Below are 21784 nucleotides of genomic sequence, written 5' to 3'. Positions count from 1 at the left end.
ACATTTAGTTGGGGCTAAAGCAACACTGGCATGTTTGGTGCTCTTGTCTTTAAATGACCGCATCTGGTCCCAGAATATGAAGAACAGGCTTTTTCCTTTCTCTTTTCTAGTGATGTCATTTTTGTCACATGAAACAGAAAATCAAACCTTTTTTTTCCAAGTTTAGCTCATCCCTCTTTGACCATGAAAAAGAAAAACACATTTTATTCCAATTTAAATGTTTCTGTTTCAAAACGAACCACTCATTTTTCTGTTTTTAATGCCTGTTTCTCAAAGGAAAAGTCAATGACCAAAACAGTTGTTTTTGCAGTTGTTTCATGTCTCATCTCTATCTCAGCTCCCGTCCGTCTCTCAGGACTTGTCTGATGTCAGAGCGCAGTCAAAAGAAGCCGACAGCACCTTGCAGATGGACTGAGCCTGCTCCTGTTCAGACACATGATTTAAAAACAGCATTTATTGACAGTGTAAATGACCCCAGACAGGTGATATTGATCTTTCTACTACCCCGAATCACACTCACTGAGCTGCTGCACTGGTACACCCAGATGCTGCACTCCTCTTGCTTTGCATCAGTGGTTTTGAGAGCCAGGAGGTTCTTCCCTGCGCCCAGGCCGTCATCGTAACACAGCATGCGCACAATCAGGTACAGAGGGTGGCGATGCAACACATCCTGGCCAGAGGTACAATTAAAAGCAATTTATTACTAACTCATTAAATCAATCAGACTTAATTTGTATTATGTGGTTTAAGGGAAAGTTGACATTATTTGAAGTAGGGTTATATGAGGTAATTATCCATTGTCAGTGTATTACCTATAGTGGATCACTTTGGAGAAGCAGAGAAGAAGAGTACCAGTGTAGCAGGTAGGGATAGATCAGTCCGATACTGACCAAAATCATTGGATCAGATATCAAGGGGGATGAAACGTATAATCTGATTTTTTAAATTTCTATTGGCAGTTAAGAAACATATACATCATTGATCAATATAGTTTCAGCAGTAAATCTGTAGCACTACACCAGAGCTACACTCCAAAATTTAGTTCATACTGCATCAGTTCAAATAAAAGGGGTATATGGAGGAAACATCGGGGGAACTGCTGAAATACTTGAATCAGCATCTTTGTGCAGACCAGTGTCAGAAATATAAATTGATGCTGAATTCATAACCACGTTGTTTGGCTATATCGTTGACCCAGCAATACTGCACACATCCAGTAAATGACCATTCAGTCTGAAGTACAGTATATCACTTCCCTAATGATTTTCTACTCACACACTGGTCCAGCGAGGCCACTTTGACTCCGTACTTTGACACTCCCAGAATCATCTCTTCGTCTCCAGGCACGAAGGGCAGCTTTCCATCTTGCTGTGAAAAGGAGCAGAATATTTACAGCATCTTCTCAATGACGGCATAAATTCATGATGTGATATTGATTACTGTAAGCCTGGACTGACTGAGAAAGCAAATCAATGCTACTTGAAGTGCGTCCCCTCCCATCTTTCTCCAGCTTCTCACCTGAGCAGCATCAATATAATTGATGAGGTCCAGAGGCTCCTGGAGGGTCTTGCTCATGTCAAACTGTAACTTCTCGATGGCTCCCACATACTTCACCCGGAACTCAGCACATGTTTCAGATGAGCTGTTACCTGCAGAGGGCATACATGAAATAATAAAAAAAAAAAGGGTAGGAAAGGAAGAAGAAGAGGAAAGAGCAGAGGTAGCATAAGTACACACATTGTGTTCTCAAGTACTTCAACTTCTTTACTCAAGTAAAAATGAAAAAGCACAGGCTCTGAAACGTACTCAAAGTGTGTAAGTAAAACGTAGCCCTCTTAAGGACATTCCTACCTGCTGTTTGTGTGCAAAGACAACTGAACCTCACCTCTTCTCTGCAGTCGAGTCCCCCTCTGTCTGTTGTGTCTTGTGTTGTTTTCATTTTGTTGCATCTTTTTTGTCTTGTTATGTTTTATGTTGTTTTCATCTTGCTACTTCTTTCATTGTTTTCGTCTTTGTTATGTCGTTCACATTGTTTTTGTCTAGTTAAGTCGTTTATGTAGTTTTCGTCTGGTTGTCTTTTACGTAAAATAAAAATAATCAATAATTCCCCAATTATGCGTTAAAACTAAAGAAACAATCCTGTTTTGAAAATGTAAGGAGTACAGATATGTGTATTAAAATGTGGGGAGTAAAAGTAAGAAAAAAAAAACCTCAAATACAATACAAATACCCGAGAACTCGATTTAAGTGCAGTAGCAAAGTATTTGTACTTCATTATTTCTCATCTCTGGGAAAAAGAGACTGACCTGAGCTCTTGGTGGAGTCTGTGTCAAGGCTGGCAACAGTGCTGGATCTGGAGAGTCCTCCCAAACTTGAGTCCACAGACTACACACAGTCAGAAACACAAGAGGGTGTAGGATAAATTCAACAGGAGAAAGGAGGAAGTGGCTCTGTCATTACATTTACGTGTGTGTTGTTGCCGTACTTTGCTTTTGGTGCTGATCTCACTACTTTGTGAGCTGCTGCTGCTGTGGCGCTTTTTGACTTTCCGAAACATTGTTCACCATGACGACCACATCCAACCCCTCCAGCCTCAGCAACCTGAATCATCAAAGGTTAAATCATACATTAATTTTCTCAGCCATTGAAAAACCTGATCACCGATAAATGCAGTGTAAACCCTGTGTATAAACACCAAACCCCAAAATTAACTCATGTTTCACTTTCAATTTCAATTTACCACACTTTAATTTATAAGAATAGGTATGGCTTTTTAAAATTGGAAATATTTCAATTTCAATTGCTATGACCATTACATACCCCTTCATTCAACATGCCGAGAGATAACATCAAAGGGGAGAATTAAAAAAAAAAAAAAAACACCTGCACATTTTAATAAAAAATATACTGATATATCTAACACTGTAATAAATAATACCTCTGCGGGCCTTATAATATTTAGTAAATATTTAGACTTTGTTAGAGGTATGGAGTCAAATGAGCATTTTTATAACCACGAGTAACTGCTGATGAAGTCACAATGAGGCACCAGTTAACTCCAGTACCAGTTTATCTGTTACACCTGCTGCTGTAACTGTATCTTCTACCTCCATCATGTCAGAGCAAATTATTACTGCGGGTCTTTGTGATGGGGCCGGAGGGTGTATCTGTATTTGAGTGAGGCTGGGGGGCATAAAATATTTATAACAGAGCCCCCCGCGACACAAATTATACACTTAAGTCAACAGGTTACATTGCACGTCAACTCATCATTTATCTAGATCATCTACAACATACATCCGCGGTGAAAAAAAAGATCGTTATAAAATATTTAAGAATATTTGGTCGAAACTCATCCTACTCCACCTTAAACGTCCCCCACCGCATTCATTTTCACACTGAAGTTGTAACCAGAAGACTTTCAAAGAGGGCAGACCAACACAAACGCATTGTATTCAGTAGAATTAGCTAGCTTACACACCTGTTTGTACCGCGGTCGTCTCAATAGACCGTTTAGAGTTAATTTTTTTATCAAAGAAGCTTTCTGTTTACCTACAGTTTGACTCTTCTGCTTCCTTTGAGTTTCACAGACTACACCCATCACAACTTAAAGGGGACGCGTCGAGGTGCAGACATAGTCATGTCTAGAAGGGAACCCCACACCCGCGAAAGATCTCGCGAGAGTGTTCATTTGAACCCAAACCATGATCTTCTCCCAACCTTAGTCAACTGAATTTTGTCCTAAACCTAAGCAGATCTTAACCACAACATCGTCACATTATGAAACACAGTTAATGTGTACACCATGCACAATTAATAACCAACACATACAAATCTCGCGAGAGCTTGACAAAACGGTTAATTTGTAGACACAACCACAAAAAATATCTCTGAAGTTGAATGCTGAGCCGAGACGAAAGGCCAGTGGATAAAATATATGGTAACGTGTGTACAAATCTTACGTTTTTATATACATATATATATATATTTATGCTTAGCGTGTCTCTGTTAAAGTTTTGCTATGTTATTTTTGTGAATTTGCAGCGGCAAAACTTACTAACGGCTGTCTCGGAACTTTTGTCAACACGACTGATTCTCGTCGGCAGTATTTTGGGACAACACCGGACATGTGACGTTTCGGGCGGCCGCCCCCCCTCTCATTCATTCAACACAGTCCAGTATGGACGGATTTATTTCTTATTTGTGCAATTTTACTTGCAAAATTTAACGCATAATGGCTACAAAACGCAAAGTAGAGGTGATTGTTCCGGCAGAGGAAAGTGACCAGCTTCTAATTCGTCCACTGTGAGTTTGTATTTTACATGAACACACGTTTTGACTGCCTATTCATATGTAACCATAATAACAACAAATAAATGTAACGTTAGCTTAAATGCTATGATCTCATATTACTACAGGGGTGCGGGTCAGGAGGTTGGGAGGTCATGCATCATCCTGGAGTTCAAAGGAAGGAAAATAATGGTAAATATTTTATGTCTTGAGTCTGTGGTAATATTAATTGGTAACTGTATGCTGCTGTGTGAATTAAAACAGACAAAATATGTGTACATCACTCTAAGTTAAATTATTCAAATTGTTATTCAATAAATTTGAAACAGCAATAACAAATATGATGGCTTATTATAGGAGTACAAAATGTAACTAGTTCGTTACCACTTTACAACAAGACTACTCTTTTTATATATAGTTTACAAAAAGGTTATTAATTAGGTTTTAAAAACTTCATAAATCAAATTATAAAATTTTTCATACATGACTGTGGGGCTCACATTTACTGCATACTTGTAATTAATCTTTACTGATGAATTACTAAAATTTATATCAGGCAAAATGAGCCTTATAAGTGTAAAGTGATGCCAGCTGAAAATGTCAAGGTAAACAATATTGCTAAAGCCCTTCTGTATGAATCTGATTATTTGATATGACAAATGAAACTTTTTAACTAAGATATTCTGATGGTGGTTAAATGCTAGTAACTAATAAATAAACAATCTAATAATAAATATTGGATGAAGCTGAATTTTCCAGATTTTTTTCAAAATCATTCATTTTCATTATTTTTCAAATTGTTCAGCCCTAGTACCTAGCAGTGTTGCTACTTTATCCTAGATAAGATAAAAAAAAAAGAAAGTAATATTTGTGTTTGGCAGCTGGACTGTGGTATCCATCCTGGCTTGGAGGGAATGGATGCTCTTCCCTACATAGACTTGATCGACCCAGCTGAGATCGACCTGCTGCTCATCAGCCAGTGAGTCTTCCCTCCTCTTTTTGATGTGTTGAATGGTCCACGTTTTTAAAATAATAATAGATGCATATCTGTATTGATAATTTCCTCATTAGGGCATTTTCTTCTGCTTTTATTGTACTTTGATTCTATTCTAAAACATATATAAGGATATGTCATTTACTATATGTATCATCTCATCAGTTTTCACTTGGATCACTGTGGAGCTCTGCCCTGGTTTCTCCAGAAGACCAGCTTTAAAGGCCGGACCTTCATGACCCACGCCACTAAGGCCATCTACCGCTGGCTACTGTCTGACTATGTCAAAGTCAGGTAGGAGCTGTAGCACTCCTCGTCATGTAACACTCCTTCAAATTAATAATGCACCTGCAATTACTGTGTCCTTGTTTTATTGCAGCAACATCTCTGCAGATGACATGCTGTACACTGAGACTGACCTGGAGGAGAGCATGGATAAGATTGAGACCATCAACTTCCACGAGGTCAAGGAGGTGGCTGGGATCAAGTTCTGGTGCTACCACGCTGGTCATGTGCTGGGAGCTGCCATGTTCATGATCGAAATAGCTGGAGTTAAGGTAATACCTGCTGCTTTTCTTTTATGTATATTTATTCCTGTTGATACATAAAATTACAGTAAGTTCACTTAACATGTCTGTGGTTTATCTGTTATTGTATGAAGCTGCTGTACACAGGAGACTTCTCCCGTCAGGAAGACAGGCATCTGATGGCCGCTGAGATCCCCAGTGTCAAACCTGACATCTTAATCATAGTATGCCAAATAATAACACACATTCAACACTACTTTTAATAATTCTTTAGATGATCACAACATGGTAAATGATGTTTTTCTGTCTGCAGGAGTCGACCTACGGCACCCACATCCATGAAAAGAGGGAGGAGCGTGAAGCTCGGTTCTGTAACACAGTCCATGACATTGTCAACAGAGAAGGCCGCTGTTTAATCCCTGTGTTCGCCTTGGGACGAGCGCAGGAACTTCTGCTCATCCTGGGTGAGAAGTCAGGTGTCACCCCATGAATTTGGGTCTCTAAATATGCAATTTCAACCTAATCCAAAAATATTTTTAGCCTGCAAGCTTTCATTTCTGAATCTTTATCATAAGATGCTTACAAGTTAACTTTGGTATTTTTTTTTACCTGGACCCTATTTTGTCATGTTTTTATGTCTCAGTGACTAAAAGGGACAACAATTTTGAAATTGGTCCAGTATTGACAGAGAGGGCTGCTACTGGCAGAAATGAAACTAAGCTGCAGTGTAATTCGTCCAGGCAACTGTTGCCTCAAAGTAGCTCCACTAAAAGCAGTTTGTTTTGCCAGGCTGACATTGTTCTTTAAATGTCTGGCAACATTATGAAAACAGAGACATGCTTTTTTTGTTTTGTTTTGTTTTATTTTGTTTTTTTTGTTTTGTTTAACCAGAAACAGCCACTATAATGCTCTGTCTCAAAGCAATTAAACTCCATTGACAAAAACAGTAATTTTACCTCTATGGTCTACTGCTGTCTTGTTTGGTTTTGAACCCTGTAAAACATCAACAGTCACCCAGTAACACAAACAGACTAACCGATCAAAGCAATAGTAGACCACAGAGGTAAAATTACTGTTTTGTCAATTGAGTCTGGTGGCTTTGGCGAGAGCAACAAAACAGCTGCTTCTGGTTAAACAAAAAGGGTGTTACTCTTTAAAAAAGGTCTATCTCTTTATCCATCCTTTGTGTAATGTTGTCATACACCCAGAACAACAATCTGAGCCTCTCAGTGGCAAAACCAAACACTTTTAGTGGACTTACTTTAACAGTGTTCAGTTGCCCAGAGGGATTACAAGTATTAAAATGCTGAAGTTACGCCTTAATTTTTGTATTTTATCCTTCTCTGGTTTTGCCTGTTGCATCTTTACTCTATTATGTATCAATCAGTGGAAACTGCATGATTGTGTTTCTATCCTGTAGATGAGTACTGGCAGAACCACCCAGAGCTCCATGACATCCCCATCTACTATGCTTCATCTCTGGCCAAGAAGTGCATGGCAGTGTACCAGACCTACGTCAATGCAATGAACGACAAGATCCGCAAGGCCATCAACATCAACAACCCTTTTGTCTTCAAGCACATCAGCAATCTCAAGGTGGAGAGTGCTACAGATAAACCCCCAGACTGTTGCTGCTGAATATCTTTAACTGTGGTGTCGGTTCTTTCCAGAGCATGGATCACTTTGATGACATCGGCCCCAGTGTGGTGATGGCGTCTCCAGGTATGATGCAGAGCGGGCTCTCCAGAGAGCTCTTTGAGAGCTGGTGCACTGATAAGAGGAACGGAGTCATCATTGCTGGATACTGTGTGGAGGGCACACTGGCCAAGGTCAGACAGATACATCCAATTTCTTATAATAATGGTGTGTAGAGCTGCAACTATTATTCAATTAATTAATTAAGTGATCAAAAGAAAATTGATTGCCAACTGTTTTAACAATAATAATAATATATTGGATTTAAAAAGTGCCTTTTAAGGTACCCAAGGCTGCTTGATGAGCATTTATTATTATTAATCGTGAAAATAATCTGCAGAGTGATTGATCATGAAAATAATCATTGTGTGTTTCTGTGGTCTCTGCAGCACATCATGTCGGAGCCAGAGGAGATTACCACCATGTCAGGGCAGAAGCTGCAGCTGAAGATGTCAGTGGACTACATCTCCTTCTCTGCCCACACTGATTACCAGCAGACCAGCGAGTTCATCAGGGCTCTCAAACCACCACACGTGGTAGGAAAAAACAAACATCGATTGATTGATTTATGTTTAAAATCCTCAGTCGCCTGTAGAGAAAATCCTGGACCCTCTGGTCTACGTGTTATCTTCAGATACTGGTCCATGGTGAGCAGAATGAGATGGCCCGTCTGAAGGCTGCGCTGATCAGGGAGTACGAGGACAATGACCAGGTTCACATCGAAGTACACAACCCTCGCAACACAGAGGCGGTCACCCTCAACTTCAGAGGAGAGAAACTAGCCAAGGTTAATAAACTTCCTGTTTGTGTCTGTCCTTTTTTATTTGATTTTTTACAGTCTAAGGTCACGTTTGGCTGCTTCACTTTACATCATGATTATTGCATGTATTAGATAACACTGTGCTGATATTGTTAGAAATGTTTAACACATAAATCTACTCTGAAACTGAAGATACTGAACGGCACTCGTCTCTCAGGTGATGGGCTCGTTGGCTGATAAGAAGTGTGCTCAGGGCCAGAGGGTGTCAGGCATACTGGTGAAAAAGAACTTCAACTACCACATCCTCAATCCCTCGGACCTTTCTAGTAAGTATTTCTAGTACTCCAAATTGTCCCTAGAGATATATGTTACAGATTTGTTCTCTTGGGTTCTCCAGGGAAATTCAGAATACAACAGCCTCATTACTCAGTTGTGCACACTGCTGCAGGGGTCCTTTATAGTCTGGATAAACTTTTATTAATCCCCAGAGGGACATTCAGGTGTCATAGCAGCATAAAAAATAAATAAAAAATAATTTGATCATACAAGCAGAGTGTTTTGCATGGCATGGCCAAAATGTGTGGAGCACACAGAAGTCTGTGATAGAGGACATAACTGACTGATTAATCAGTGATGAAAATAATTGTTAGTTGTAGCCCTAAAAACAACTTTTCTTATCATAATTGAATATGTTGTCAGAATTTTACAGACATGTTAACAGTTAGATTTTAATATCTAGCTATTTATAGTCAAATATGGTATGGAAAATCACCAGAGATCCGTGGAAAAGTAAGGAATTTTAAAATGACAAATGTGTAGGAACCCTGGAAAGAGAGATGCATCCTCAAGTGACCTGATGTGTTTGCTTTGCAGCATACACAGAGCTGGCCATGAGCACAGTGAAACAATCCCAGGCCATCCCCTTCACCGGACCTTACTCACTGCTCGTCTGCCATCTGAGGAACCTCACTGGTAAGACTGAGTGACCAATTTCTTAACGCTTTGACATGTATACATGCAAAAAAAAAAAGTTTATTTTTGTGCATTCATGCAGGACACAGTTGGTTTTACTGTCACTGATTTTGAGTGTAAACTATACTCATGGTGGCAGTCTTGACTCATGTTTCAGGTGATGTGGAAGAGCTGGATGGAACCGAGAAGAACACTTTGAAGATCTTTAAAAACGTCACTCTGATCCATGAGGTCGGCATGGTGCTGCTGGAGGTGAGCGGCCGGACAAAGTCAACCACTTGTGGTCCTGATGCAGGATAGCAAGACTTTGCTCTGTTCTCAGTCTCCTTTTTGTCCTGTCCTCTATCTTCATCCAACTGCCTGTTCTGTTCATCTCCTGTTTCAGTGGATAGCAAACCCTCTCAATGACATGTATGCAGATGCTGTCACCACTGTAGTGCTGGAGGTCCAGTCAAACCCAAAGGCTCAGAAAGGTCAGTTTGCTAGTCAGCTAGCTCAGTTTATCCAGATCTTTAGTTTTGCTGTATGAACTGTAGGAAACATTCAAAAAAAAAAAACAGAGGTGTGGACTCAAGTCACAAATTTGACTCAACTTGAAAAAATAAAAAAGGGACTTGGGACCGAGCTTTGACTTAAACACCAGTGACTCATGACTTCACTTGGACTTGAGCCTTTTGATCCGAAACACTTGACACCATCCCCCAAATCCAACGATTAAGAAGCACATTCTTAAAACTATAAAAGGACTTCTGCAACACATCACTTGTGTTTTATTTGAACCCATTTACTAAAAGAAAGCTTAATACACTTCATTTCGTGTGATTCAGTTTGTGTTTTATTAACAGTTATGGAGTCCCAGAGCACCATTATGGACATGGACGTCTTCCAAACCCGACTGGGAGTCATGTTGCAGTGAGTGACACACCAGCTATTTATATGTATACTAAACATTGTGTTTGAAAGGTAAATGTAATATAAAATGACACCAGAAATAACAGACCCTCAGTTGATCTTTATTTATCGTATTGTATCTTGGTTCTCTCGCTGTCTTTAGGGACATGTTTGGAGAGGAGTGTGTCGATTTCAGTGATGGCAAAAACATCTTGGTGAGAGTAGATGGGAAGACTGTTCACATTTGCTTGGAAACCAGGGTGAGAAGCAGCACAGAGTAACATGCGGTATGTGGTGGTGGATTGTTGTGTTTTTAAAAAACAATCTTTCTCACGGACTTCCTCTGCCCTGATCAGTCGGTGTGCTACGACGATGAATGCACAGAGGACGACTCCCTGAGAGAGATGGTGGAGCTGGCGGTGCAGCGGCTTTATGACGCCCTCAACCCAGTCATCTGAGAGCAGAGGTACTACTGCAGACGTGTTCATAACAAGTACACTTTTACAAATTCAGAACATGTTGGAAATTAACATGCAGTTTATATGTGTGCTAAAAACTGAATGAGGTGGTCGCGAGAATAGACTTGTCTGTTTGATTAATCTGACATCCAAATCTCTGCACTACCAGGAGACATAGCGCATCTGGGTTGGTGTGATTGATCGCCTCGACAACCAATCCTTGTCCCACCTTGCGAAATGCAGCTTGTAAAGACTAGATTAGCCTTTTACTAATTAACTGAAAGTTTTATGACCTGTAACCACAAAGTTCTCATATAAGAAAAGGAAATAAGGTTTTTGTTTTGATGGATTTTAGAGTTGTGTTCTGTTCTACAAGCACTTTTAATTATAATATATTTAAGACTTTACTGTACTTGTGTGCATAAGACTGCCATTACATTGTCATGAACATGAAGGAGTCTTTTATGAATGTTTATCCCTGTTGTCGTTAGGTGTCAGTTGCAATGCAAAGTTGAGTTGTTTGAGATGTCTTTTGTTACGAAAGCTTGACATTAATCAAGCCAGTAATGTCTTTGTTATGACAACTTGACATTATTAAACTTTAAGACTGTTGTCATATCTGTTCGGTTTTGACACTGGCCATCAGGAGACCATTATAAGTGTATAATTAATATTTTCCTTCACCCCAAGTAAAGTGCATACATGCGTACATTTTGGACCTGTCATAAAGATGTTGTTAAGTCTTATTACTGTCAAATGCGTTTGTAACAGTGTTATAAATTATTCACTTTACCTCAACTAAAGTGGGCGTCAGGAAACATCACTTAACTATGTAAGCTAAATAACCTCTGTTCATCACACAGGCCTTACAACATTTAATGACAACTTTATGACAAGTCCAAATGGTACCACTCAACTGGAAGTCCAGGAAATTCTTCATGGCGCTGTTAGAAAGGGATTTGACAGTGTAATAAAACTTGATGACATCTTTATGGCAAGTCCAAAATGTACCACTTGACTTAGGGTTAAGGAAAATATTCATGACACACTTATAATGGTCTCATGATGGCCAGTGTCAAAACCAACCACATATGACAGTGTAATGTAATGTTCCCACATAAAGCTGAACAGTTTCTATAAGTTTCATAATGTCAAGTTGTCCTGACAAAGACATTGACAGGTTATGTTGGCTCGGTTAATGTCAAGTTGTCATAACGCAGAAATCACAAACAATGTCAACTTTGAATAAAACATAACAGTCATAAATATTCACAAAGACTCCATTTTCATGAATGGCGTCATGATATGTTTATGACAGTGTTATTACAGTCTTATGCACAGCCCTTCAACCTAAGTGTTATACTGTATTTGTGTGGATGCACTCACTGTACGTTTTTGTTTGAGCTGAATTTGCTACTAATAGGCACTGAAATAACAAGTTTGTTTACTTGTAACTGTGATGTAAACTGTGAATATCTAAATGCACTAAATGTTTATTATGTACTGTTTGAAAAAGACTTTTGCAAAAATGTGTTTGTGTGTGTTAAATTATTAATATAATAGATATTGCATAAACTGTATTAATAGCAATCTGAGGATTAAAATGTACTTACAGCACAAAAATAGTACATTTTTAAATAGGTAAATACAGCATCAGTATAAAAAGATGTACTTAAAACTACTACAAGGAGTTTTAATTGATTATGAAACCATCTCAGTTTATTACTGATGCCTCTGTATGACCTACATAAGTTAATAAGACCATCAGCAAGTAGATTTGGTATTTCTGTACTATTATTCTTAATGCCTGCCACCAGGTTGGATTCTGTGAAATCAGATTAAAGGAGCCAGTGTTTATGTTTTCCCAGGCAAAGTTACAGTGGGTAGTTGGTTAGCCAGTAAAAATGAAGCAGGGATTTAAAAAAAATAAATAAATTATGTTATATTTTGTAATTATTACAGTGGAAACACTACCGCTTTTGTCCACAGGGGGCCTCCAAAATCAACAGAATATGATTGTTCCTTGTAGAAGCTTAGGTAATTAAGTATGCTTGTTTTTTACTTGGGTACATAAATCATAATCAGCTTTGCTTCAGCCCATATGTGTCCCCTGTTCATCCACTCCACCTGCCACAGTGGCTCCATGCCCCACAGTTTGAGAACCACTGGGCTAGTGGGCTAGATATGTCTATTAAGTTTGGTTTACAGTGACCAAAAATGGAGCAAACAGAAGACCCAAGCAACATTTGTTTCACCATGCTCTGACTGGCACTGCTCTGAAATCATTTATTAAATATCAGGACAATACCACCTTTGATTTTTACAATAAATATCATCCAAGGCACATTCTTTAACTTAACTATCATTAAGCATAAACCTACACTTCCTGTAATGCCCTTGTTTAAAGGGCACTTGTGTCACCTTTAGAAATAAAGAAATCTGCTAGACAGATGACTTTATAAAAGCCAAAGGAGTTGAAAGACTTACAGGTTGTAAATCAACCACTGTATCTTCCTCTGTCAGTTGAACACCAATACTTTTTGGGTACTGGAGTATTTCTGTACCAAAAGTTGTGAGTTCTTAATATTGTCATGTATTCTTTAAACAGATTCAAACAATTATTTGTCATTTGTTTTAGTGTGGCTACTTGTGTTCAGACAACACTTAACATCTGGCAAGTTTGACTTCTTTTGTTAGATGTAGACAAATATTCCTCGAAGTAAAGCTTTAGAGAAGAAAAGTTGATTTGGTAAAATTTTCAAAGATACCCATCCCTGCTGCTGACTGTGTGCGACTGACAAACTGAGTGACAAAGGCTACACCGAGCAGTGCACAACGTCATGTCAACAACTAATGAACACAGTGTTGAATGAGAAGTAATTACAGTACTGTAATGAGACTGAGGAAGAGAAAAGTGCACATATTACAGCTTTGTCTTATTAGCAGCTTTTCAGTGTAATCCTAAAAAAAAATTGCACAGTTGCACTGGTACATGACCCAAGGGATGATGTCACCCATGGTGGATGACATTTCACTGATTAGTCCATGTGTCCTTGCATTGTGAGGACAGAGAACAGGGTCCACAGAAGACGTTTAACAGCAGTCATGTAGTGCTGTTTCTTTGAAGTGTGAATGATGGTGACTATTTAAGGGATCAACAATGCAATTCTATTATTAAAGGGACGGTTCACTCCAAAATCAAAAATACATGTTTTGATCTTATCTGTAGAATTATTTTTCCATCTGGATTGTTTTGATGTGAATTGCAGAGTTTTGGAGATACTGGCCATAGAGATGTCTGCCTTCTCTCTTTCCGCTGTTGGTCATCCACGTCACAAAGCAGAATCAAGTGTGCAGCTACTCATGGACATGAGACTCACGCTTGTGATGTAAACATTAAAGTCTGTGTAAAGGAAATTCAGAGATTTTACCTATTTTGTTTTGATCACCCATCATAAGCAAGAAAACTCATGATTTTTTTCAGGTTTAGTGGCATTTGACACTTGAGACTTAATTTTGTAAACTTTGTGATTTTTTTAATCACACAAATTTGGCATTTTTGTGTGGCATGACAAACTCAGAATACATTAATTATTGCTTTACCAGGAGTCCAATTTTGTTCACCTCAGCTGAGCTGTAGCCTCTCCTCCATGAGCAGATGCACACTTCCTTCTGCACGTTTATACAGCTGGAGTGTGTAATTCGGTAGAAAGAAAATAGTTCCTACATGAAACTGCTAAAACAAAGTCTGTGGATTACTTTAAGTGACCGGGTTCATTATATTCAAGAGAAGACAAATGGTATTTTCGATTTTGGAGTGCTGTGTCTAAATAAGATGTCCAGAATTCCCAAACCAAGACAGCATTCTTCCTCGATACACCCTTCATCTCTGTTTTAAGCTGACCACTATGGCCACGGCCAACGCCAGCATCACCCCGACTCCCACCTCCAGCAACCTGCCCAGCTTCATCTCCCCAATCGTCTCGTGCTTCTTCCTCAGCATCTCCTCTTTGCGGTCTCTGATGTCTTTGTTCCTCTGTAGCTGCTCGCTGTAGTGGGCCTTGATGAACTTGTCGAAATCGAACATGCCTTCTCGGCTGTCTGCGCCCACCACAGACCGCCGGCTCTCGGTTTGCTGTTTGGCGGAGCTCCTTGCGGTGTCTTTGCCGGAGGGTCTGGCTGTTGCGATCAGGTCTGACTGACTCAGCAGACCTCGGTCGTATTTCTTCCTCAGCGCCTTGTTGCCCAGCACCGTGTATGCCTCGCTGATCTCAGAAAAGCGCACAGTGGCCGCCTCGCTGCCAGAGTTTCTGTCCGGATGGTAGATGAAGGACTGCTTGTAGTAGGCTGTTTTTATCTGGGCTTGAGTGGCGGTGGGTGTCACCTCCAGGATTTCATAGTAGCCTGTTTTCGTTTTGTACAGGGGCTCTGATCGGGCTCCGTTGCCGCTGTAATCCCTGACAATCTGTTCATGTCCCCAACACGGACGTGGTCTACCGACGCTCTGTAGTCGGCGAGCTGACGTGAGGGACCAAAAATTCCTCCGAAACTTGACATAACTCTGACGATAAAGCTTCCTTTCCATATTCTGAACCCGGGCCTCACTGGGAAGTGAGCACTCCTTGTTGAGTCCATTATAACAGTAATATTCAGCAATGTTTCCATTTTTCCACACAGCCTCACCAGTACCAAACACTGGTATTGCTCTTGTGTAACTGTCCTGTGAAACCCCAGCGGTCACTCGATTTTCAGCTCCACACGGTCCGCCATGTTGAATATCACCCAAAAGACACTCTCCTGATAGAGACGAAACTTGTGTCGCATTTTTACCGTGCTTGCTCTTTCTTTCCAGGAGGTAACGGTTATGTGTTTTGTGTGCAAAGTTGGACGCCCCCCTTCCAAGATGTTGCCTCACCGCCGCCATGTTTAGAGGGAGCTGAAGGTCGTGTTTGGAAGGGAACCTTTGATTTGTGGAACTCTCGCGAGATTTACTTTGTTTCTTCACTGTATACCTTGTATAAATTAACTATATATTAATTTGTGACAGTAATGTGCCGTGGTTAATTTTTTGGGAGGTTAGTGACAGAATGCACTTGGTTAGGGTTAGAGAAAGAGCAGGGTTTTGGTTAGAATGATCAGTCTCGTGAGATCTTTCGCGGGTGTGGGGTTCCCTTCTGGACTCGACCCAGCAGCGGAAGAAAACAGATTTCCGGAAGCTCGTCTGACTGCAGCGCCCCCGAGTGGTGAGTCTGAAACCGTACAATAAAATATTACATGATAGAAAACAATCTGTAGATTTCTGCATATGACATGTTAAAAGTTTGCAAATCCACTAACAAAAGGGTTTACAGATATATTTTGAAATTTTGAAACGTAATTTTTGCAAAATCTAACCAATCAACTAAAATATCCTGGTAACTTTTTATTTTTACAGGTCTGTATTTTTTACTTGACATTTTCTAACAATTCCTGAGGTAGTTTCCTGAGGGGAAAGCATGTCATTTTTTACTAAATACAATACAGACATTCAAAATAAAAATACATGGAAAATAAAACGAAATCATAATAAAATAGATAATAGAATTAGATGTAATAGATAAAATAGAGAAATTCTTTAATTTCTGGCACAGGTAGGTCAAGTGAATTTTCAAAAATGTGAACTTTGTCTTCAGGCAAGCACACAGTTCAACAGACACTCAGTTGCTGGTTTATTAGGTACATCTAACACTACTGCAGTCTAACACGACAGCCTTTCAATAAAACAGTGGTGGTACTTTTAGTTAAGTAAAAGTAATAATATTACAATGTAAAAACACTCTGTAAAAGTACAAAAGTATTAGCATTAAAATATATTTTAAGTACCAAAAGTAAAAAGTAGTTAGTGAAGGTGGAGCTACTTTCAGTTTATTTGATTAATATTTGTATTAATAATCTGAATCTGCAAAGTAAATAGTAACCTAAGTTCTAAAATAAATGTAGTAGAGTAAAAGGTATAATAATGGCTTCCAAAAATGCAATGAAGTAGGATTTTAAAGTAGCATACAATGGATATATAAAGTACAAGTGCAAATTACTGACTCTCACTCTTAATTTCATTTATGTTGCAAAAGTAAAATGTTTTGCATAACATCTAAAAAAACAAAAACAAAAAACAAAACAAAAACAAAAGAAAACAAAACAAACAGAAAACATGATGTTCAGACTTTTATTTTGAAGTATGATAACGCTCCCCCAACGCGGCCGTGTCTTGGAGGAACCCCAGACCCGTGATAAATTCTCGCGAGAGGTATCATTTGAACCCGAACCATGATCTTTACCTAATCCTGAACAAGCGTTTTATATTCCGAAACGTAACCAGATTTTAAACACACCGTTGTCACCTTAGAAAACATAATTACTTTGTCAAGGTGCACCATGAAGAAACAACGGGTACAACTCTCGCGAGAGTGTCAGCGCGTCGAAGGTTCCCTTTAGACACACTAAAAGCGGAAGTTTCTGTGTATTCCGGGTAGGCAGTTCATAGCTACAAGTTCATGATGTCCAAGTTCAAAACAGTAGTTTGGCCTAAAGTGATTTTATTCGGGGATTCCATCACGCAGGTTAGTCATGCATTAACGTTGATTTATAAAGACTGCATTGCATATGACCTGCTACTCAGTTAGTTTGTTAGCAGTAGCTGCTAGCTCACTAGCTTAAGTTTGAGATGAATAAACCACTGCTGTTCTTTCAGTTTTCATTTCAAGCCAACGGTTGGGGCGCAGAGATCGCCAACAAACTAGCGAGGTAAGTATTTACCATATATTTTATTGCAGCCATAATTTAAGTGCTCAATTAATTTCACATAAACCCTCAGATTTTAGAAACCGTTGTCCAGAGTTCTTAACAGGTACGACTCATATAAACAACCGGATATTGTGCCTTTAACTAATATTTAGGGCTGCACAGTGAAACGAAATATTATCAAATAAGTGGCCAAGAGCAATATCCAAATACCGTAAAACTTTTTGATAAAGGAAAAATGTGTGATGGGCGGCACGGTGCTGCAACAGTTAGTGAATTATTAAATTAATCACCAAGTATAATGATAATTCATTAATTGGTCTGAATTATCTTTTAAGAAAAAAGTCAAAATTTTCTGATTTCAGCTTCTTAATATGTGAATATTGTTTTGTTTTTTATTAACTCCTGACAGTAAACTGAATGTGTTGGGTTGTGAGGAAAACAAGGCACTTGACGACGTTTCTGGATATTTTTCACCATTTTCTGACATTTTAAAACAAACAACTAATAACTGATTGATTGAGAAAATAATAGACCAAATAACTGACTGAAAGTAATTGTCAGTTGCAGCCCTACATACAGACCCCCAATTTTTTAAATTATTTTTTTTAATTGATTTTTTTTGTAGTTGAAAATTGTGATGCAAAAATGATAATTCCCATTGAGTGAGAATCACATAGCAACTGCAACATCAGCCAAAATAATTGCAATATGATTATTTTTTCTTTACCATACTATACAGCCATACTAATATCTGAATCTGATGTACATATGTTTTGCCTTCAGAAAGTGTGATGTTGTAAACAGAGGACTGTCTGGTTACAACTCCAGATGGGCCAAGATAATTCTTCCCCGCCTCATCAACAGTCAAAACTCAGCAGACAGTAACGTAGCTGCCGTCACTGTCTTCTTTGGAGCCAACGACTGTTCATTGGAAGGTACAGTTTCACCAACAGAACCTGTAACAAAAAACATAAAAAATTTAATAATGATACATATTTTCCTGCAAATTGTCTGTATTTGATTTCATAAGTAGAAGTAGAGTTCTCCTTACTTTCCCTCCTACTTTCTTGGGCTTGGAGACTACAATTTCTTTCAGATTTATTTTATTTTATTTTTTAGTTTTTTGGCCTCTTTGTCTTTATTTCTACCTGCCTCTAAGCAGATGATATGAGACTTTGCTGTTTTGTGGTATGTTCTAACCAGCTGTATGTCAGGGCACCAAGAGACCACAAACTGTCCCAATAAATTCGACTGATTGTATTCAGTATTTTTAATCTAAGTCTTTAAGTATATTGTTGTATGTATAATTCTTTCTTATTCTTTACTATCTAATATGAAATGATCCCATGAGTTTGAGGGTTTTTTTTGTTTTTTTGTGGATATTTGTTTATGTTCATGTGTATGTTGTTAATTACTACAGTTAAAATCCCACACAAGATGTGAACAGACCTGTGACTCAATTTATCCAGTAAAAGTTTTCAAAATTTTGAGCATTCTATTTAATTTTTTACTTGTTTTTCAACAGAGCCACATTTGATAATTCAACAGAGCTGATTTCATAAACAATTACATAAATTAATTGTGACAGAAATCGTAGGCGAGACGTAAAAAAGAACAAAAAGACATAATAGTGTAAGAAAGCATACAGAAAAATAAAAATGAAATTTACTAGTTACAAAAAAAGTAAGTAAGTAAATTGTATTTAATATGGGGCATCAGTATAAAAGTCCAATGTCAGATGCTTCCATTTTTTCTGTAGGTTAAGATTTAGGTTAAGGTTAAGATATTTCCATATAGCATAACATTTCTGTAGGGTAGCAAATATTTTCCAACACCAAATAATATATAAGATCACTAATCCACATGTCAAAGGTTGCAGGGAATTTCTCCTTCCATTTAAGGAGTGTATGTTGTCTGGCTAAAAGAGATGCAAAAGCCATAATATTTTTTTGCCTGGTGACTACGATGTAAATCTTGTGGAGCTACTGTAAATACTGCAATAGTGGCAGAAGGTTCTGTAGGTACTTCCAAAACATTTGAAAAGGTTTTAAATACTTATTGCCAGAAACTGTTTACTTGGTGGCTTGTGGCTTGCCTACCTGTATCGATCACGCATAGGATTGACACTCAGCTTGAATTAAACCAGCTTTACTTTAGACCAGTGAAGGCAAAGTAAAACTTTGAACTGGATAATTGTTTGTTGTAAAGAAATTGAAGAGGAACGTATCCTATCTAAAGCATTCTGCCATCAGGAAACTTTGCTGAGCTCGGCCTAAATTTGAGAGTAGAAGTCAGAATATAAACTTCTGCTTACATTTGTAAAGGGTTAGTTAAATAAGTTGCTGAAGTGCTCCTTTTAATGTCTTCTAATTTCATACCCTGCACTCAACTGCTTGAGCTTAATGGGATGATCCAAAGAAGATTTAAATAATCTTTTTTCTTCATGTTTCAGTATGATTTTGCTTCCTTTCGTCTGTCTTTCATCCAGATAAAAACCCCCAACAGCACGTCCCTGTGCAGGAGTACTCAGAGAACCTGCAGGAGATCACCAGGCTTCTGGCTTCAGCTGGAGTGCCAGCAGACAGAGTGATCTTCATCACCCCTCCACCTGTTCATGAACCAGCCTGGGAAAAGGAGTGCATTTTGAAAGGTAGTGCTTATTCACAATTTTTCTCTTTTGTTCTTGTATCGTCACAGAGTCTAAACGAAACACCAAACATCATGAGTGTGTCTTCATGTCTTTTTTCCAGGATGTCCTCTCAATCGCCTCAACTCTGCAGCAGGGCAGTATGCGCAGGCGTGTGTGCAGGCAGCTGGTCAGTGTGGGACAGATGTCCTGGACCTCTGGACACTCATGCAGAAAGATGGACAGGTGGGTAGTGTTGGTCACTGACACACTGCTGTGTGATGATAGAGGCCACTATAACATTGAATCCCCAAACACCACAGGTGATAAAACCTTTTGTGTTAAATTTGCACATAATATCCAAGAATTTATCATAATCACAAATACTTTATTGGTAAATTGTTGACAGATGCTTCATTCGCACGCGCACACACACACACACACACACACACACACACACACACACACACACACACACACAGATATATATGTGTATGTATATATATATATATATATATATATATATATATATATATATATATAATATGTATATATATAAAATATATATATATAAAATAAATAAAGAAATAAAGTGTATTATTATTATTATTAACCTGTTTTGTCCTATGCTCCACAGGACTACACAGTTTACCTGTCTGATGGGCTGCATCTCTCAGAGAAGGGAAACCAGTTTGTGGCTCAGCAGCTGTGGGAGGTGCTGGAAAGTCGTGTGGCTGATCTGCCCTTCATCCTGCCCTACTGGGGAGACGTCGACACCAAGAGTCCCGAGAGCAGCCTCCTCTGTGACCAGTGAAGACTTTGCACTCACGCATCACACACAGAGAACACACAGAGAACAAAGTGCTGGAGGTCGAGAGAGAGAGAGCGTACGAACATGAAGAGGTGTCGAGGTGATATAAAACCTGTTTGTGGTTTATCAGCGTATGAACTACACTGCAGACTGGAGTCTCGGTCACAGTGAGAAACAGACAGATATATCCACGTTATGTACACTCATCTCCTCTATGAAACATCTGTGATGACGAACTAGTCATGGGTCAAATCTCACCAGCGTCCAGTCACGGTGTCTCACTCTTTATTGGCGTATAATGTGTTAATGTTCAAATTTATTGCCTGCTGTACTGTAAAACTTAATAAAACTTTCAGAAACTGTTGTTAATAACTACAGATATAATTTCTCCTGGCCTGTAAAAATAATACAAAAACACGAATATTGCATACCATTTAGTATGACCTCATTATATACACCAGTGGTTCTCAACCTGAGGGTTACAAGATAATCTCTGGGGTTTGCCAGATGATTGAGGAGAATAAGTCAGGGATAATGTACAGTGAGCAGGTTGTTACTGTGAAATAAATCCTGACAAAATTATGCAGGATGACCCTGAAGGGGTTTATTTTACAATAATGACCTGCTCACTGTACATTATCTCACTTGTTACATGGTTACTTACCAAAAAAAAGGAAAAGAAAAAAATGCCACATTTGTGACACAAAATATCCATTTTAAAATGTTTTATTTCTTTATTTCACAATAGTGACCTTCTCACTGTACATTATTCTGCCTGTTACACGGTTATGTACAAAAAATATTTTTTAATAATAATAATTTGATAAACTGAGAGCCTGACATGTACAATAAAGATTTTTATTTTGAGATGTGTGTAGATAATACAGGCAAAAAACTTAAAAAAAAAAAAAGAACTCAAAGGTGGACAATTATATGCATAGAAACATTAAGAATATACACATCAGAATTAATCACAC

At 38.6% G+C, this 21784-nt stretch overlaps 4 protein-coding genes across 4 annotated transcripts; 2 read left to right on the top strand and 2 right to left on the bottom strand.

Annotated features, from left to right (window-relative positions):
- Positions 1-220: 220 nt before the first annotated feature.
- Positions 221-3577, bottom strand: itgb1bp1 (integrin beta 1 binding protein 1). Its single transcript, XM_084743240.1, has 7 exons — positions 3553-3577; positions 2486-2601; positions 2307-2385; positions 1519-1649; positions 1276-1368; positions 521-670; positions 221-423 (listed from the first exon to the last, which is right to left on the bottom strand). Exons 2-7 carry the CDS (start codon positions 2555-2557, stop codon positions 352-354), a joined length of 597 nt encoding a protein of 198 aa, XP_084599366.1. The 5' UTR covers positions 2558-2601; positions 3553-3577; the 3' UTR covers positions 221-351.
- Positions 3578-4135: 558 nt separating this feature from the next.
- LOC146310783 (cleavage and polyadenylation specificity factor subunit 3) lies at positions 4136-10913 on the top strand. The gene is made up of 18 exons (XM_084742522.1): positions 4136-4305; positions 4419-4482; positions 5172-5269; positions 5450-5578; positions 5664-5841; positions 5946-6035; positions 6125-6275; positions 7232-7407; positions 7482-7640; positions 7896-8042; positions 8141-8293; positions 8484-8592; positions 9140-9238; positions 9396-9490; positions 9624-9711; positions 10084-10150; positions 10293-10389; positions 10486-10913. Exons 1-18 carry the CDS (start codon positions 4235-4237, stop codon positions 10585-10587), a joined length of 2073 nt encoding a protein of 690 aa, XP_084598648.1. The 5' UTR covers positions 4136-4234; the 3' UTR covers positions 10588-10913.
- Positions 10914-14096: 3183 nt separating this feature from the next.
- On the bottom strand, positions 14097-15581 carry LOC146310782 (uncharacterized). Its single transcript, XM_084742523.1, has one exon. The coding sequence runs from the start codon at positions 15509-15511 to the stop codon at positions 14471-14473; it is 1041 nt and encodes a 346-aa protein (XP_084598649.1). The 5' UTR covers positions 15512-15581; the 3' UTR covers positions 14097-14470.
- A 1399-nt stretch (positions 15582-16980) lies between these two features.
- On the top strand, positions 16981-21030 carry iah1 (isoamyl acetate hydrolyzing esterase 1 (putative)). The gene is made up of 6 exons (XM_084741947.1): positions 16981-17186; positions 17318-17370; positions 18154-18305; positions 19859-20020; positions 20121-20242; positions 20634-21030. Exons 1-6 carry the CDS (start codon positions 17121-17123, stop codon positions 20808-20810), a joined length of 732 nt encoding a protein of 243 aa, XP_084598073.1. The 5' UTR covers positions 16981-17120; the 3' UTR covers positions 20811-21030.
- Positions 21031-21784: the final 754 nt, after the last annotated feature.

This window comes from Lutjanus erythropterus, chromosome 18, assembly GCF_056507025.1.
Source record: "Lutjanus erythropterus isolate fLutEry1 chromosome 18, fLutEry1.hap2, whole genome shotgun sequence".
NCBI classification, from domain to species: domain Eukaryota; kingdom Metazoa; phylum Chordata; class Actinopteri; order Lutjaniformes; family Lutjanidae; genus Lutjanus; species Lutjanus erythropterus.
This window is presented reverse-complemented; position numbering and strand designations above follow the sequence as displayed.

Bases quoted from the DNA above. Each gene is read 5' to 3' on its own strand.
- itgb1bp1 (XM_084743240.1), bottom strand. From the start codon at position 2,557: ATGTTTCGGAAAGTCAAAAAGCGCCACAGCAGCAGCAGCTCACAAAGT. The intron at 1,650-2,306 runs GTCAGTCTCTTT...TGCCCTCTGCAG, and splicing joins AGACTCCACCAAGAGCTCAG to GTAACAGCTCATCTGAAACA. The intron at 424-520 runs GTGAGTGTGATT...GTGTCTGAACAG, and splicing joins TGTACCAGTGCAGCAGCTCA to GAGCAGGCTCAGTCCATCTG.
- LOC146310783 (XM_084742522.1), top strand. From the start codon at position 4,235: ATGGCTACAAAACGCAAAGTAGAGGTGATTGTTCCGGCAGAGGAAAGT. The intron at 5,270-5,449 runs GTGAGTCTTCCC...TCATCTCATCAG, and splicing joins GACCTGCTGCTCATCAGCCA to TTTTCACTTGGATCACTGTG. The intron at 7,408-7,481 runs GTGGAGAGTGCT...GGTTCTTTCCAG, and splicing joins AGCACATCAGCAATCTCAAG to AGCATGGATCACTTTGATGA.
- LOC146310782 (XM_084742523.1), bottom strand. From the start codon at position 15,511: ATGGCGGCGGTGAGGCAACATCTTGGAAGGGGGGCGTCCAACTTTGCA.
- iah1 (XM_084741947.1), top strand. From the start codon at position 17,121: ATGATGTCCAAGTTCAAAACAGTAGTTTGGCCTAAAGTGATTTTATTC. The intron at 17,187-17,317 runs GTTAGTCATGCA...CTGTTCTTTCAG, and splicing joins TCGGGGATTCCATCACGCAG to TTTTCATTTCAAGCCAACGG. The intron at 20,021-20,120 runs GTAGTGCTTATT...TCTTTTTTCCAG, and splicing joins AAAGGAGTGCATTTTGAAAG to GATGTCCTCTCAATCGCCTC.